This window comes from Primulina eburnea, chromosome 3 (genome assembly GCF_022965805.1).
Source record: "Primulina eburnea isolate SZY01 chromosome 3, ASM2296580v1, whole genome shotgun sequence".
NCBI lineage: Eukaryota > Viridiplantae > Streptophyta > Magnoliopsida > Lamiales > Gesneriaceae > Primulina > Primulina eburnea.
In genome coordinates this window covers 20,585,824-20,604,141 of record NC_133103.1, presented here as the reverse complement: position 1 = coordinate 20,604,141, position 18,318 = coordinate 20,585,824, and the positions used below count along the sequence as shown (strand labels likewise).

General features: G+C 37.1%; 1 protein-coding gene across 1 annotated transcript; it reads right to left on the bottom strand.

The window, feature by feature from the left end:
• Positions 1-5,153: 5,153 nt before the first annotated feature.
• Positions 5,154-6,899, bottom strand: LOC140828402 (serine/threonine-protein phosphatase 7 long form homolog). Its single transcript, XM_073191381.1, has 4 exons — positions 6,547-6,899; positions 6,358-6,470; positions 6,187-6,274; positions 5,154-6,094 (listed from the first exon to the last, which is right to left on the bottom strand). The coding sequence occupies exons 1-4, from the start codon at positions 6,835-6,837 to the stop codon at positions 5,759-5,761; spliced, it is 828 nt and encodes a 275-aa protein (XP_073047482.1). The 5' UTR covers positions 6,838-6,899; the 3' UTR covers positions 5,154-5,758.
• Between the last annotated feature and the right edge of the window lie 11,419 nt (positions 6,900-18,318).

The following is an 18,318-nucleotide window of genomic DNA, read 5'->3' as shown; positions in this document are numbered from 1 at the left end:
CACGTTTTTAGAGGGTTTTCTCGATCCAACAATGGTTATCAGAGCTAGATTGTGCTAAGAAGGACATTTGAAAACTGATATTTCCTTTAAAATGTTTTTGAAATGGTTTTCAAAACCCTCTGATAATATTTTATATGTTTGCAGTGACATTTTGTTGTTTAGCTGTTTGCAGGATTTTTGGGGTTTTTTTTTAAAACTAATTCATATTTAAAATTTTATTGCAAAACTAATTTAAAAAAAAGAAGTTGCAAAACTAATGCAATCCGCGCTTGGTAAGCACGGATGCTGCCAACGTGGAGCAGCGTCCGCGCTTACCAAGCGCGGACGGTGCTCCACGTGGGAGCGTCCGCGCTTGCTCCACGTGGGAGCGTCCGTGCTTACCAAGCGCGGACGCTCCCGTTTTTTTTATATTTCTTCGATTTTTAATATCCGTTCATTCATGTTATCGTGTCTGACAACTTCACGTGAAAGGCGTTCATTGATTCGATACCTGAAAACTTCACGTGAAAGATGATATTCTGAAAATTCACGTGCATACCAATAATTCAAATAAGATTCGAAGCTATAGAGTCTTCACATTTTATTCTCCTATATAATTGATGAAAAATTCGAGGAACGAGGTATCAACTTTCTCTTACATTTTTTCTCAATTTTCATTGACAAAATGTCTAACATCAACGTACTATTATATTTTGGTGGTCATGTAATTAGCGATAATGGATCGATTGAATATAGCATTCCATTTGTTAGACCGATACGAGTATTACGATCTATTAATTTGATGGAGTTAGTTGAAGTTGTGCATAAAATGTTAGCAATCGATCCAGCGAATTTTTCTCTGAAGATGTCAACTAAGTATTCATTCATGGAGAGAGCATCTTGGCATGAAATTGAAGTCAATCTCGTTGATGACGATGCTTTACAGTTCATAATGCAATGTGACAACATGCATGTTTTGCATCTGTACGTGGAAGCAAATTCAATTGAGCATAATGTTGGATTTGATGATCCTGAATCTTACGTTCCACATGCATCCGATTCCGGTATTTATAACCAACCCGGTACATCTACATATGGTGGTTTCCAGAAGCAAGAATCTTATGTTCCACTGGTTACTGAAGGACTCGGTAATATGAGTTTCGATGATGTAAGTGGGCCTTGGGATCAATATATAAATGTCTCGTCTGAGATGCCATCATTTTTCAATAAATATTTTGGTGAAGAGCTTCATGATTATGTCGATGTTCCTTGTGGAGTGCAATCAAGCTATTACAATCCGGATAGAGATGAATTATGCGTTAATATGTTATTTAAAGATAAGAATGATCTTATTGCATCTATCAAGGATTATTCAGTCAGAGTTGTCAGGCGTGAGTACCGTGTCGTGGATAGCACACGCAGTTTGTGGAAGGTACGCTGTAAAAATAATTCTTCTACGGTCATTTGTCAATGGGGACTTCGCGCTTCTTTGAAGGCCAGACTGGTTATTGGAAAATAACAAAATATGGCGGGCCTCACACATGTATATCTACCGCTGTTGGTATAGACCACAAGAATCTGAACAGTGATATGGTGGCACATACGTTACTGGGAGTTGTTCGTTGTGATCCTTCGTACGAGATTAAGTATATCATCGAAAATGTGAAAGATAAATATGGATATCAAATATCGTACACGAAGGCATGGCGAAGTTTGAAACGTGCTATTGAAATTGCTTATGGTACATGGGAGAGCTCCGTGCAATTACTCCCCAAATATATGTGTGCTTTGTCAAAATATAATCCGGGAATAGTTGTGGAGTGGAAGCATCTGAGAGCCAACAATGAAATGAGTACGACACTGAACTATGTTTTCTGGGCATTCAGGCCGTGTGTTGATGGGTTTCGGCATTGTCGGAAAATAATTAGTGTTGATGGTACACACTTGTATACCAAATACAAGCATAAAATGTTGATCGGTGTCACTCTGGATGCGAACAATCAGGTTCTACCGCTAGCATTCGCTATTGTGGATGAAGAAACAACAGATTCTTGGAAATGGTTCTTGGAGAACGTAGGAAGACATGTTGTTCGTGGTGAAAACGGCGTGTGTCTTATTTCTGATAGACATAAGGGAATCGTGCGCGCAACTGCAGAGGTACCATATTTTCAACCTCCATAAGGTGTGCATCGTTTTGTTTGAGACACGTGTGTTCGAACTTTAACACTAAATTGAAAGACGTGCATCTGAAAGATTTATGCTGGGCGGCAGGCACACAAAATCAAATTTGTAAGTTTAAATCAATAATGGAGGCAATCAAACATAAAAACATTTGGCGCACTGATATTTGGCTGGAATTGAGAAAGAAAAATGGAGTTTGGCTCATGACAGTGGTTGGCATCGTGGGGTGATGACAACCAATATGTCGGAGTGTTTAAATAGTGTGTTGAAGAGCGCTCGTAGACTTCCTATATCTGCCATAGTACACTTGACACTTATGATGTGCGTACAATATTTTATTGAACGTGTGAGTCGAGGTGGTCGTATGGTTCAGGAAAATCAGCTGTGGTCAGATTATGCATGTCGGATGTATGACAAGTATGCGAGAAAATCTAATGAACATCGTGTTGCCAAGTATGATGTACGTGAGCAAACTGCTTCGGTTGCAACTGTAGGAAGACCAAGTCGTGGCCAACATATGCAGGTGGTGAAGTTATCAAAGAGTGATTGTTCGTGTGGTAAATGGCTGATTTTTGGCATACCATGTTCTCATGCTATTTGTACCGCAAAGTGGCACTCGTTGGATCCCACGACACTTGTGCAGCCATGGTATAATACACCTGAGTACTTAGCGACTTACGAAGGCAGATTTCAACCTCTTGCAGACGAGCGCTACTGGGATACTCCGAATTTCGAATTGCACCAAACCCTGTTAGACGTGAAAGAAAAAGAGTTGTTAGAGATAGAACAACCCGATTGAGAAATAAGATGGACACAACTGTTTCTAGACAAAGACAACATTGAAAAATTGTTTTGTTAAATTGTAATAACAGTTGAAATGTTAAATGAGAAATTAATTATTTACCTCTCGTTTACTTTGTTAATTTTTTCCATTTAATGTGCAAAAAAAAAATCGTTCAAAATATTTTTTAGAAAGGCTACCGCTCGAGCGCGGGGTGCTTGAGAAAATTTTCCAGAACGCCCGCGCTCGGGCGGTAAATTTTTACCGCACGAGCTCGAGGGGTGCGCTAAAATTTGCGCACCATTCGCGCTCGAGCGGTAACAAAATACCGCTAAATACCGCTCGAGCGCGAGGGGCTCTGGAAATCCAGAGCAGCTCACGCTCGAGCGGTAACGTGTTACCGCTCGAGCGCGAGTGGTGCGCTGAAAAATTTGCGCACCCCTCGCGCTCGAGCGGTAGCAAAATCCCGCTCGAGCGCGAGCTGCTCTGGATTTCCAGAGCCCCTCGCGCTCGAGCGGTATTTTGTTACCGCTCGAGCGCGAGGGGTGCGCAAATTTCAGCGCACCCCTCGCGCTCGAGCGGTAACAACTCACCGCTCGAGCGCGGGCTGTCCATATTTCTCTCTCTCCACCTCCCTTTCACTTCCCCTTTTATTTCCTCTTCTCCACCCATTGCCTTTTCTCCTTATCTCAAATCCACCATTCTCCATTCCCCTTCTCCTTATCTCATTCTCAAAACAAGTTCTCAACTCATTCTCAAACAATGGCTCCCAAGAAGGTAAAAGGTAATCCCGGCTCTTCTTCTTCTTCGTTTGATAGAACTAGATTTGTTAGTGTTGCAGCGCAGGCGCGGTATGAAAATGAAAAAATTAATAGAAACCCGATTACCGAGCGGGGATTTCGTAGACAAAGAGAAGATCGATACGTTGGGCCTCTTTTGGGGTTGGAGATGCGCAGATGGGAAAAATTTGGAACTCAACCGAGAGCGGCGGTGGTATCGGTTGTGCGAGAGTTTTATGCAAATGCGGGTGAGAGGACGGATGCCAAGGCCTTTGTTCAAGGTAAACTTGTGTCATTTGATTCGGGTATAATCAATGTTTTTTTAGAAACGCCAGAGGTCGATGATTCCGCCTTCCAGGCTTTGGTTGCTAACCCTGATTATACTGTGATCATCAACACCCTGTGTCATCCAGGGGCGATATGGAAACCAATAGGGGGGGTCACCTAGTTGTTTTGATGAGAAATATCTGACGGCCAAAAATGCTCTTTGGTATTTGTTTTTGGCGAGGAGAATGATGCCAGTCTCACACAAAAGTGAAGTACAAAAGGAGCGAGCCGTGGTGCTATATGCTTTGTCTCAGGGTTACCCAATCAATGTGGGAAAACTTATCAATTCTCAAATTTTGATGAGCGTTCATAACAAACACATCGGTCTTTTCTTTCCCTGTATCATATCAGAGTTGTGTGCGATGGCAGGGGTTGTGTTCCGTGATGATGAAGAATGGATGCAACCAATGAAGCCCATTTGTGCACAGGACTTGCAGCGGAAATACGCTAAACAACATTTAGACTTCAGGATGGATGAAGAAGATACAGGTGGATCGAGTACCGCCGCCCCGCGTCGAACACAACCCCACAGACGGTCCCTAAACGACAAAGTAGATGAGATGCTTGCCTTCATGGCTCATCAGGAACAAGTTAACTTGAACCACAATGAACATCTCACATTTATCGAGTCCATGATGCAGACAACGATGGTCGAGAGGGGTGTTGACCCAGTGACCATCCATTCACCTCCTCCGTTCATTCCTCCTTTCAATTTTCAATATGACTATCAGCCGGAAGGGAATGCAACAGGAGTGCCACCACCAGATAATGACGAAGATGAGTAGTGATCAACGAGTGAGGTATGTGATATCATGTTCTTCTTGGTATATTAATGTAGTTTTTGGTTGTTTAATTTAATTTACTTATCGCAGATGAGCAGGATATTAAGAAGAACAACAAATTTGAGGAGATGGACGTCAATAATGTTGTTTCATATTAACTTACGATTGTGTATTTTCTTCTGTTGAGATGTGTAAAATTTTCAAAAAAATTGGAACGTTTATGTTTATATTTTTTATTTCATCTTTGTTTATTTATGTTATTTTTTCTGCACTTGTATTCATCTTATCTTTCGTATACTGAATAAATAATAAAATATAGACAACGCAAAAATGCAAACTGTACAAAAATAAAAACGTTAAAGTTACAGTTAATTAGCAGAATCATCGTCATAATTAAAATGATACAAATGGCTTCCTGTTCCACAATCAGGTGGATTGCGTCTTCTCCTCCCTCTCCGCAATCCTACATTTTCAGGAATTTGCTCATTTGAGTAACCCGGATAAGTGACAGGGGAAATAACATTCCTCTGTGGTCGAGTGTCATGCACAATATGCTGAGGTCCAACGTTAAGAAAATTCGTGAAACTTTGTGTGTTGGACCAATAAGGAGTCTGAAAATCAGTTTGACCAAACGGATGAAAATCACCGAACCTTGGATAACTAAAAAAATCAGGTTGAGTATTAGATGTTCTTGCAATATTCAACTCAGCTGACGTAACAATCGTAGAGTCTCCTGCAAACCCACTTGGTTGCCTAACCATGTCACTTCTCCATCCGAATGATGACTGATGCGAAAACGGAGAAGGCGTACTAAAATTTTGTTGAACATTCATTTCTCCAACAAAAGTATTGTACGGACGTGGTTGAAAACCAACGACATTCACTGCAGGTGATATGGTGGGCACAGTTATTCGATTGTACCATTGAAATTAGTCTTCGTCAGTTTGCATCGATCGCCCTTGTCGCACCCCTTTACAAACATAGCTGAGCCGATTATTCCACAACTCAATTGAATTTCTATGATACTCTCTCCAATCGGTGTTTCGATGTCCTATTCTCGTGATATTATGCATATCGTCATTGTCGACGGCAGACCCTGGAATTGATTGTCGTCTTCGAAATTGTCGCATTACACGACTAGGACGATGCATCTCCACGATGTCAAAGCATATAAGGGGACAAACACATCTCCATATTTTATTGTCGTATGAATCAATAATTGTCTTCACATCTATGTCATTTTTCTGATATACGCTCCAATTAAACTGTAAAAAAAAGTAAATAAAATGTCAGTATTCATAGTCAAAACAAAATAGTCATTGTGTCATCAATATTACGTATTAACATTTTATAATACCTCATTATTATTCATACGATCTAGAGAATCCCTTATAATTCTTACAGAATGTGTTGGCGAATGTGTGTAACTAAATCCATATTTCCACCTAAAATTATAAAAAAAACAAATACATATCAACAAAATACACAAGATATATATGATATCACCACCATAAATTTTAAACATTACCGTGCACCATATGGAGAAACTGGAATGAAAGCATCCGGATCAACGGGAGGTACAACTAATGTTAACCCATTTCGATCGGGGTTAACACATTTAATCATGCTCCATGCCCATACCTATTTATAATAATTAAAATAATTAAAAAATTTAACAAAAATATTATGTTAAATATTCACATCATATTAATGATACCTGCAGGAGATATAAAGGTCCAGCCATTGTAGTCTTCTCTATACGTGATGCGTTACACAACTCACGGTATAGAAATTCTAAAACTGCACTACCCCAACTATAAGACTTCACGTTATCAACATCTCGTAGCAGTTGCAAAAATATAAGTCTAGCTGACCCTCCTTGGTAGTCAGGGAACATTATCCCTCCAATAATCATTAACGCAACACAACGAGTAAATTTCACAACATCTACTTCTGAAGTTTCATCATTAACAAGGTTAGATATACAATGATCGTGTAGTGCAGTCATAGATAGATGACCACCTTTCAAATAATTTGAAGCTGGCAAAAAATCCCAACATATCCAAACATATGTGTTGCCATTCGTCAACTTTATGTGACAAATCTACTTCAGTTACTGCTTCACCATCAATTTGTAGACCCCAAATTATTGAAACATCTTGTAATGTAACTGTTGTTTCACCACATGTAAAATGAAACGTATGTTTCTCCCGTCGCCAACGTTCAACAAGCGCAGTAATCAAATGATTATCAAGAACTTGAGAGCCACATTCTAAAACTCCATAAAAACCCATATTATTTAAATATGCGAGTACACGCCTGTGTAAATAATTATCAGTATACAACTTCCAAATCAAATGGTGTGACCTCTTCACTTTGACAATATCATCAACTGTTAAAGAAGACACGCTTGATGACATATGTGTCGCTTGTAAATACAGGACACTGGGATCTTCTGGATTTCGATTATCTGTCATTTTGAATTATGCTGTCTCATCAAGCGCGGACGGTGCTCCACGTGGGAGCGTCCGCGCTTGGTGAGCGCGGACGCTCCACGTGGCTGATCCACGCAAAGCGCGGACCCTCCCACGTGGAGCACCGTCCGCGCTTGGTAAGCGCGGACGCTGCTCCACGTTGGCAGCGTCCGCGCTTACCAAACGCGGATTGCATTACTTTTGCAACTACTTTTTTTTAAAAATTAGTTTTGCAATAAAATTTTAAATTTGAATTAGTTTTAAAAAAAACCCGGGATTTTTGAGTTCAACTGATAGCAGAATAGCTAAACTTGTCAGCAGCCAAGATTTCAGTTGCCAGCTTACCAACTCAACTGATCAACCAGCTGAAATGATGAGTTAAGTGGAACTTGATCATCAGAAGTGCCGCCGCTTAATTACCATATCAGATCCTAGTTGTTGATCATTGCGGCTTCAAAAGCCCGACTAGCTGATGAAGTGTTCAACTGATGAAGAGCCCAACTGAATCAGTGAAATGAGTTCAGCTGACGAGTCAACTGATTTCACCTCACCAATTCAAGACCAGTTCAAAAAATCAATTAGGAGCGAACCCGTTTGCAGATATGACAAGTGATCGAGCCAAACTTGCACTGTAAAACTCTTGGTCCAAATTGATAATATTTAAGCTCGTAATAATCGCAAGTGCACGATATCAAGTTATAATATAATGTACTAGAGTACGAGTATCGTTCTACTGGAGACTGTATTTATTATTTTCAGTTGTTAAAGCTTTAGCGACGAAATTTGGATGATTGTTTTCTACTACTATACTCAAATAAAAACTCAAAGATTTAAAGAATCAAATAATGAGATAGAAAATCTAGAATGGTTAATTAAGATTCAATGAGAAATGAAATTATTGGGAATTTCAGTTTACCTACCCCTCGTTATTTACTTAATTCATTCGATAGTGATCTACGCTTCCGACAGGATTTCCTATTCAATTGAACACGCCTTCTCGGGCTATTCCAAACTAATTCTACTCACTGAAATAATTTTCTTTAATTATTTATCAAGAGTGAATCGCATATCGATTTATGAAATCCCCTAATTTTCGTCCTACCGGACTATGACTATCGGCGCGTATCCAATTTCATATGTCTATGTAAATTGTAAATCCACGGAATATACTACTCGTTCCTATTACAAGCTATTCTCTCGAACTCACTCGCGATATAAAATTTGTTGTTAAAGTTAGCTACGCTTTAACAACACGATAACACAATAGCATAGTCAAGAATAAACCAAAAATCGAAATATGAATTAACTAAATCGATTTCGGGGTAGGATCCCTTAAATCCCAACAAATATTGTCAGTTAGCTACTCGAATTCATAGTAAAAATAAACAACACAATTATTAAACGATAAATTATAAATAAGAAATACAAGTCGTGACGGAAAATGCGAAGAACGGTGCCCGAAAATCGTGAAATCTCCAATCAACGCCCTTGCGCCTAGCTTTTTCTTCTCCTTCAAACTCCTTGACTGCTGAATAATCTCTAAATTTTCGTGCCTATTGTTCCTTCTTGTAGCCTCCCCCTTTCCATGTTGAACATAACTCAAAATTGGAACTTTCTTTTTTTTTTGCTCGCGCTCGGGCGGTCAAGTTTGACCGCCCTAGCGCGACGTCTTCTGTCTCGTTGGTGTCTTCTGCTTTGACCGCCCTAGCGCGAGGTGTTCTACTTGGCACTCGTTTTTTTTTCTGCACTCGCGTTGGGCAGTCAAAGAAACATCTTTTGTCCCCGCCTTCTTCTTTGGTTGACTTCTCCCCATTTTCCGTTTTTTGTCTGGACATTAATATACTTCAGTGAGCGGTGATTGAATACAATAAAATAAGAAAAAATAAACATAATGCGGACTCCATAAAACCCAGAACGACGAAAACTACGACTCACATCATGCATTAAAACACGTAAATATGACATCTATCAACAAGCTTAATCCAGCTGTGCTCAAAGATACAAAAGCTATTGTACGATCAAGGTACAATAAGAGACGTTACAGGAGCGCTTAAAGCCAATTGTTTCAGATATCTATTTGTGGGAACTAATTAAAACTGCAACGGAATTTTTCGATGAGTCTCACTGTACGTTCATCCAAACGCCTATAAATAGAAGCCGAAGCTTAGTGAAAACAATGATGAAAGTTTACGAGTCAAAATATAAAATACAGAGAGAGCACGTATAATGCTTATCAGCTTTGAAGAATTAATCAGCCCAGATGGAAAACTTCAACGTGTTATCAGCTTAGTTTTAGAAGCATATTTTCCTCAGTGTGTGAGAACACCTTCGTGGTGTTTTCAGAGATCAGTTCTCAGACACACACACACCACCACTCAAATACCTTCTTGCACAATGACTTAAAACTTGTGTATGTAATCTTTCTCACATAGACGTTAAAGAAGTGTTAGCTGGAAGCTGCTGCCTTCAGTCTAGTTTAAGAGTTCAGTTAGACAGTGGGTAAGTCCTAAGCTGGGTGGGTTTGTACAAGCAGTTGTATAAATCAAAGTCTTCTAGTACATCCTACCTGAGGTGGTAGAAGGGGTGATGTAGGAGTAGTTGAAGTCTCCGGACATCCATAAACATATCTTGTGTACTCTAACTGTTAACCCTTAGCTTTAAATTATTCTCGGATGTATTTCCCGATGAGATTTCATATTTTCCGGCTCATCGAGAAGTTGAATTTAGTATTTATCTTGTACCGGGGACTGCGCCTATTCTAAAGCTCCTTATCGTATGGCACATTTGCAATTGAAAGAATTAAAAGAACAATTACAGGATCTTCTCGATAAGGGATATATTCGATTGAGTGTATCGCCTTGGAGAGCACCAGTTTTATTTGTTCGAAAGAAAGATGGTACTATGCGAATGTGTATCGATTATAGGCAACTGAATCGGGCTACTGTGAAAAACAAGTATCCAATTCTTCGTATTGATGACTTATTTGATCAGCTTCAGGGTACTTCTGTATACTCTAAGATTGATTTTCGTTCTAGTTATCATTATGTATGAGTTCGAGAAGAAGATGTGCCTAAGAATGCTTTTCGTACCAGGTATGGCCACTATGAGTTCTTGGTTATGCCTTTCGGTCTCACGAATGCTCTTGTTGTCTTTATGGATATAATGGATCATTTCTTTCGAGATTTTCTTGATTGACTCATTATTGTATTTATTGACAATATTCTTGTATATTCAAAATCGAAAAATGATCATGCTGAACATTTGAGACTGGTACTTCAAACTCTTCGCAATGAGCATTTATATGCTAAATTGTCCAAATGTTAATTCCGGATGGACAAAGTAATATTTTTGGGCCACGTCATTTCGAGACATGTCATATCTATTGATCCTGCGAAGGTTGAAGCTATATTGAATTGGCCTAGACCTACGAATGTTCCTGAGATTCTTAGCTTCATGGGTTTAGCGGGTTATTATCGTCGTTTTATTGAAGGATTTTCGAAAATGGCTAAACCTATTACTCAACTGACACAGAAGAATCAGATATTCATATGGTCAGATGAGTGTGAAGCTAGTTTTCTTGAATTGAAGACGAGATTGATCATAGGACCTATGCTTACTATTCTCTCAGGAACCGGAGGATTTGTAGTGTGTACAGATGCGTCTGGTAAGGTTTGGGTTGTATTCTGATGCAACATCGCAAGGTGGTTGCTTACGCATCTCGTCGATTAAAATCTCATGAAACCCGTTACCATGTTCATGATCTTGAATTGGCTACCATTGTGTTTGCTCTAAAGATTTAGCGTGATTATTTGTACGGAGAAAAGCTTGTTATTTATTCGGACCATAAGAGTATGAAATATCTGTTTTCTCAATCTGATTTGAATATGAGGCAACGCAGGTGAATGTCTCTTGAAGGATTTTGATTGTGAGATTCACTATCACCCTGGATCAGTGAACGTTACTGCGGATGCCCTTAGTCGGAAAGTTCATAATTCTGTTTTAGCTTATGTTAATGTCCCCAAAGTACACGAGGATATATGTACTTATGGCTGGATTTTTCACTTGACGGGGAATTCTGTCACTGTATCGGCATTGCGAATTGAGCCTAATATGATATTTAAAATACGGAAGGCTCAACGAAGCGATGATCAGATTCAAAATTCTAAAGAACTTGTATCTGCAGGACATCGTTCTAGATTTCAAATTTCTTCTGATGGTTCTTTACGACTTAATGGTCGGCTGGTAGTTCCCGATGATTTTGAATTGAAATATGTCTTTCTTCCTTAAGCACATTGTAGCAAATACAGTATTTAAACTGGAGCCGAAAAATATATTTGACATTGAGAACTCAATTTTAGTGGAGACAAATGAAGAAGGACATTGCTAAATTTATTTCGAAAGGTCTTGTTTTCCAGCAAGTAAAAGCCGAGAAAATGAAACTCGGAGGATTAAACCATAGTCTTGAAATTTCAAGATGGAATTAGGAACATATTGCTATGGACTTTGTAACTCTTTACCTCGTTCACCCAAGGGCTGTGATGCTATTTGGGTTGTTATTGATCGACTTTCGAAATCTGAACATTTCATTGCATATGAGCGGACTTATCCTTATAAGAAAATGGCCCATTTATACATTGAGAATATTGTGAGACTGCACGGTGTGCCAGTCTCGATTGTGTCTGATCGTGATCCAGATTTGCTTCTAAATTCTAGGGGTAGTTTCCAAGAATCTATTGGTACGCATTTTGCTATGAGTACTGCTTATCTTCCTCAAACTGATGGCCAGACCGAGCGTACGATTCAAACATTAGAAGATATGTTACGTGCTATTGTAATGAATTTCAGAATAGGATGGCAAGATGCCTTAGGTGAATTTTTTTTATAATAATAGCTTCCAAACGAGTATTAGTATGGCACCGTTTGAAGCTTTATATGGGAGAAGATGTAGGTCACCGTTATTCTGGGAGGAAACTGGTGAAAGACAGATGACTGGACCCGAAATGATACAAGAAATGAGTGATAAGATTCAGTTGAGTCGACATCGAATGAAAGCTGCTCAGGATCGCCAAACGAGGTATGCGAATAAACGAAGACGGCCCTTAGAATTCCAGAAAGGTGATAAAGTGTATTTGAAAATATCTCCCTTCAGAGGCACTGTTCGATTCAGCATGCAGGGAATTATCTCCTCGATATGTTGGTCCATACGAGATCCTTGATCGAGTTGGGGATCTTGCTTAGAGGTTGGCATTGCCACCAGCTTTATCTGCCATTCACGATGTATTTAATGTTTCTATGTCGAGAAATTATGAACCAGAGCCATCACATGTACTTCGACCTGATGAGGTTGAGCTTGATCCTTCTCTTTCATATGTTGAACAACCTATTTGCATTATGGATCGGAAGGAAAAGATATTGCGTAATAAATCTATTCCATTAGTTCGAGTACAATGGACACTACATGGTGTAGAAGAATCAACGTGAGAATTGGAAAGAAAGATGCGAGAATCATATCCACACTTGTTTGATTCTAGTTCATCTGTTACATTGTATCCAATATATAAGGATTAATTTACTGATTTTAGTTTTGATATGTACTATAACCTGTGACATTATATATTTTCCAATGTTATGTATATATGGATACTTAAGATTTCGAGGACGAAATCTTTTAAGTGGGGAAAAAATGTAAGGATCGTATATCGTATTATCGTAAATCATATTTTGATTATTTGTAATTCATGAAAGATTGTATTAGAAATTTAATTGTAGTTGAATGATATGTTGAACCGCAATAGAAAAGTGACACATTTTACAGTTTTCAGCATAATTATCTGAGTATTAGTCCAAATGAAATGAAACAATTTCATTGGAAAGCTAATAAATAGTACTAAAACTTTCATGTTTTGAGTTTTTAATTCATTTTGAAATAGGGGAAAAATCATCCCAAAGTGTAACGTGTGCATTTCAGTTTCTGCACCAGCACATTTTGGGAGAATGAGCATAACTCTCGCGTCCGATATCCAAATTGAGTGAGGTTGATGGCAAATGAAATCCAAGACATAGATCTACAACTTTCATGTTGACCAATTTTGCTCATGTGGAATCTAGGATGTTTGACAGAATGCCACGTGCCCGAGCGCGATATTTTACCGCCCAAGTGCGGCACAAATTGCATTTGAGGACAGAACGTCTCGCGCTCGAGCACGAGATGTTACTGCCTGAGCGCAAAACCAACTTTGGCAAGGTTATAAAGATAAGTTACTTTACGTTATTTTATTCATTCTTCTTACCGCAGCTTCGAGAGAATACGAGAGAAACTAGATTTCTATCATACGAAATCATCTCGACACGCTATCAGAACTTGAAACAAATTATATATTCGGAATCCTCGTGTCGAGAGCATTCTTTTGAGGTAAATTTTTTCTAGTTTCATACATCTATTTATTGAAATGCTAGAATATCATGTATTTGAAGTCGAAATTCATTCATGTGGTAGAATAACCAACAAGTAACTAAGTTTTGAAGTCGGAATAGAATTATGTTATGATTTCGATTTTTTTATGAATTTTCAAAGTTTCAAAAGATATTTGAAACTTATATTTTTTAAAACATACGACATGTATCTGTATCATATGACATATGTTTGATTGATTTCATTGAGAATATGTGTCCATATGCCTTATTTGTTGAGTTGATGTGGCATTCATAATATTATGATTGGATTATCGATGTTTAAAATAAATATTTTGTTCACACACATTTTTTGATACATACATCGATACATGACATGCACGTTGAGCTATGATCCTTGGATACCTTGATATGATTGTATTTGATTCTTGGGTTTGTGAACACGATGCTATGTTTGGCATTATGTGGCCCTGACCCTTAAAGCATAGTCATTTGTGGCCCCGGTGATTGATTGAGATTTGGGATTTGATGGTGCTTTGGCGACGCTATCATACGAGTATCCCTGATTGAAGCCGGTGTGCCAGCTCGAGCATTGATTTGATAGCGATTCGATTGATTCTGATATATGATTATTGGATGGGCATTTGACCTGATATCTTCACGACATACATGCATTGCATATCATATATTCTTGTGTAGATATATGTTGTATACATGGTGTTTGTTCCATACGGAGCTTTGTTCACTCCCAAGGGGGGCTGTTGTTGTCTTTGTGTGTGGACAATGGCAGGTACTTCAGGTTATCAGGGGACCGGAGATGGTACTTCTGTAGGGAGTCACGGTTGATTTGAGGTTTAGTGGTCTATCCCGGTATAAATGTATATGTATCTATATACCGGTGCATGTGCCGATGATATGAGTTGTTTGTATGTAGTTGGTTTTGATTATGTGTGGGCATATTTTACGATGTGAGATGAAATACTATTTTTAGTATTCAAAAAATATATTTTGGGCTCATTGTAAAGAAAATTTAAACTTGTTTTTCACTGTAATCAATTAACCCTAATCAAATTATTTTGTAATAACAATTAGGAGTTAAGGGCCCCAGAGCTTTTCTCCTTGATGTAATAACCAACTACACATACAAATGAAGAAGGAAGCACACAATCGAAATAGATTTCTCTCTTCTCCTTCTACCTCTTCAACATGAAGAACAAGAATAAGGCACATGAATTTTTCATCTTCTCTCCAAAAACCTAGGCCAAGTTTTATTTTTGATTCAATGGATATTTTTGCTATTTCAATTTATCACTGTGAGGCTTTTTGTGCTTAAATTAAGATTTTTTTTGTTTCAAGTATTTGTTGACTTATATTTAATTCTATGAAATTTGTATGTCGAATAATCTTACAAATTAATTCGATATATGAATTTTTACTGCTACACATGAATTCATTGATCCTTAATTGTCATAAACGATTGGAACGTGAGTAGTGATAGATCAAATGTGTTGTGCTATCATAGCATATTTAGTCAAAACTCAAAATCAATCAACGAAAATCGATCTATCAATTACAGCTATCTTGATTGTTATATTTTATGATTAATTGTATTCACAAAACTAAAATGTTATCTTTAATTAAATTTTATCGTGCACAGTTGATTATTGATAAGTTGTGACTGGATGTTGGGTTCGGTCAATTAAATTAGGAGAATACAAGAATTTTAGCGGTTATCCTTATAATTCTAATGTTAATTACTTAGAATTACATAAATAAATAATTCGTTAGCCAATTACCAATGATACAATTGAATAGTAAAACCCTTTGAATCAGAGCTTGCTAATATTAAATTTTACATTTCATTAGTTGTTCCTTTTGATTAGTTATTTCTCTTGTTTTTTAATTTTAGTTTTAATATTTTATTTTATTCTAATCAAACAAATCCCCCTTTTAATTGTGTTTTCTCGAAAGAAATAAATATCCCGTTTTCTTTGGATTCGAGCTTATTCACCATTGCACTCGCTATATTTGGAAGTACGAAATTAAGTTTGTTAGCCCAACGACAGCACACCATAATTAATTAAAACCTCTATAAATTAGACTTTAGCTGGTAATTTCTTTGCGATTCGAACTTGTCGTATCAAAATTTGAAGCGCTACTGAAGCTAGACTTTCATTTAATTACAATAATTTTTGTTATTTTTGGATTATTAGATTTCAAATATATTTTGTAGTTTAGACAAGTAATATCATAAGTTTCAAATCCACATCTTGCATGTTTATATAATATTTAATGTTAATTAGGATTAGGGATGTCAATGGGTCTGGGTATGGACCCGCGTGTATGGGGTGGGTTTGGACATACTAAATGGGTCATGTGACGGGTCTCGGGTCCAATTTTTCTGACCCATCCCCGTATATGTGAATATAAATATTCAAGGGCTTTAGTTTTATTAAGTTTCATTTTTTAGTAGCTCACCTCAACCATAATGATCTTAATTATTCCTATATCAACTGTTGTATTTGAATCTGCTTTTAGCAATAGTGAAAGAATAGTTGGTCCTCATCTTAGTAGACTTAATCCAACGACTTTGAAGGCATTGATGTGCTCGCGAATATGGTTGTGAGGTGAGGTGAAAGGTAAATAAATCACAGTTTTATATTGATCTGTTTAAATTATGTTATGACTTATTTTTCGGGATGTCAAGATTTTTTTGTAGAGCTAGTAATTCTTTTTTATGTAATTATTTATGTCGTGAAAATAGTTTGTTTGTTATTATTAAGTATGGTCGAAGACATGAATTAATTTTTTCACAAAGTTGTATTTAGAGGTCTGTCTGTTTTCATAATTCAGTCATGTGAGAAGAAAGATTACTTTTTTATTTTAAAAAAATTCGGGTCTCACGGGTCTACCTTGCCCCGTTTCGTATTCGAGGTGGGTCCGAAGAATATTTAACCGGGGTGAGGCGGGTAATGGGTTAAAGTTTTTTTCATGGGGAGGGTCTTGGGTTTAGCCAAACCCGTCCCATATCCGCCTCATTGACATCTCTAACTAGGATGAATTTGAAGTCTACTCAATAATGGTGTCATTTGAAATTCATTATACTTTGTATAATTTAAGTATAAGTAAATAAAATATGAATTTAAGATTTGAGCTATTTTTTCATCATTAACAATAAAATTATAATCGAAATTCATTGGTTTTAAATTCATATAAATCTTAAATGATTTAAGAATAAGGCGAGAAAAGTACAAATTGGTAAAAACACGAAAAACTTATTAAAAACACGAACTATAATTCTGATTTCAGAATCAAGATCCATGATGTTTTCTTAAATAGTACTCCGACGGATTAGGCTTTTGTGGATTGGGGGAAGGGCCTCTCCCACTTTGGCAGAAAGAAGGATTTGTTCATTGCTTCGATGGAATTGATGTGTGATCACTCATGCCTTGGGAAGAGGACAAAAGCTAGGACCACTACATTATCTTGCATTGCATATTATATATAGCTTAGATTTTATTGGGAAATTAATAAAGTTTTCTTTTCATCCATTTTTGTTTTTGAATTGTTTCTCATCATTCTTGTATTTGCTTAGATGTAAACTTTACTGATAACCATGATACATCTGTGAAATATATCAACTTTATCATCTCTTTTTTTTTTATGGGAAAGTGGCATCTACCTCTCTTCGCACAATCCGAAAAACAACGGAAAAAATGATCTTTTAAAACACCGTGTTTTTTTAAAATCAGACGTGAAATCCCTTGAAAATGAAGAAAATATGTCTGAATTTAAAAAAATATCCGGTTGTAAAAGACTTTAATTTGACATATATATGGAGTTTTTGTATTTTTTTTATTTAATAGGGGTGATGTTGCTATTTGCCCCCTTTTTTTCCTTTCACTATCGTGTCTTGAAAAAGATTGGAAACAAAAGTAATTGATAACTAAAAAGTTAGATGAATCCATTTTTTGTTGTCTCCAAGCTTCCCACTTTTGCATGAAATAATAGAGATTCCAATGTTTAATCCAACATGACAATTAATGCTATTTTCTCATATAATTTCACAATGGTTTTAATATTCACCAAAAATAAGTAACATGTTTGCAAAGGTCTTTAGTTCCCTATGATGTGAAAACTCGCAGCTCATACTTTTCGGTGTATATAGGTACGTAAAATCTCGAACTAACGCAATAACATGCAAACCACATTTAATCAGATAAATCACGTTGGTCAAGCTTTGTGTGACAAATTGAAACTGACAACCTCGCCCCAAGAGCTATAATAAATGTGTCATTCTTAAGGGGGTCATTAAGAAATTTATTAAAGAAAATTTCGAGAAAACAAAGTTATATGATGTAGTTATAAATTAAAATGGGATGTACAATTTTGAACTAACATACAAATACTGATAATTACAATTTGTATTTGATAGTTGTAGAAACTACTCTCACATGCATATTAGCTAATTTTTAGTGTTCCCATGTATACCAAAGTCACATCATCTCCCAAAATAAATTTAAGATTATAAACATAAAATATATAATCCAAATATCAAAGAAAAAATTTATTACTTTTCACATATCTTCGAGACGAAACATTCG

What these genes read in the sequence shown, in the direction of transcription:
- LOC140828402 (XM_073191381.1), bottom strand. Translation starts at nt 6,837, where the DNA reads ATGACTGCACTACACGATCATTGTATATCTAACCTTGTTAATGATGAA. An exon ending in GACCTTTATATCTCCTGCAG is followed by an intron (nt 6,471 to 6,546) that starts GTATCATTAATA and finishes TATTATAAATAG; the next exon opens with GTATGGGCATGGAGCATGAT. An exon ending in ATCGTATGAATAATAATGAG is followed by an intron (nt 6,095 to 6,186) that starts GTATTATAAAAT and finishes TTTTTTTTACAG; the next exon opens with TTTAATTGGAGCGTATATCA.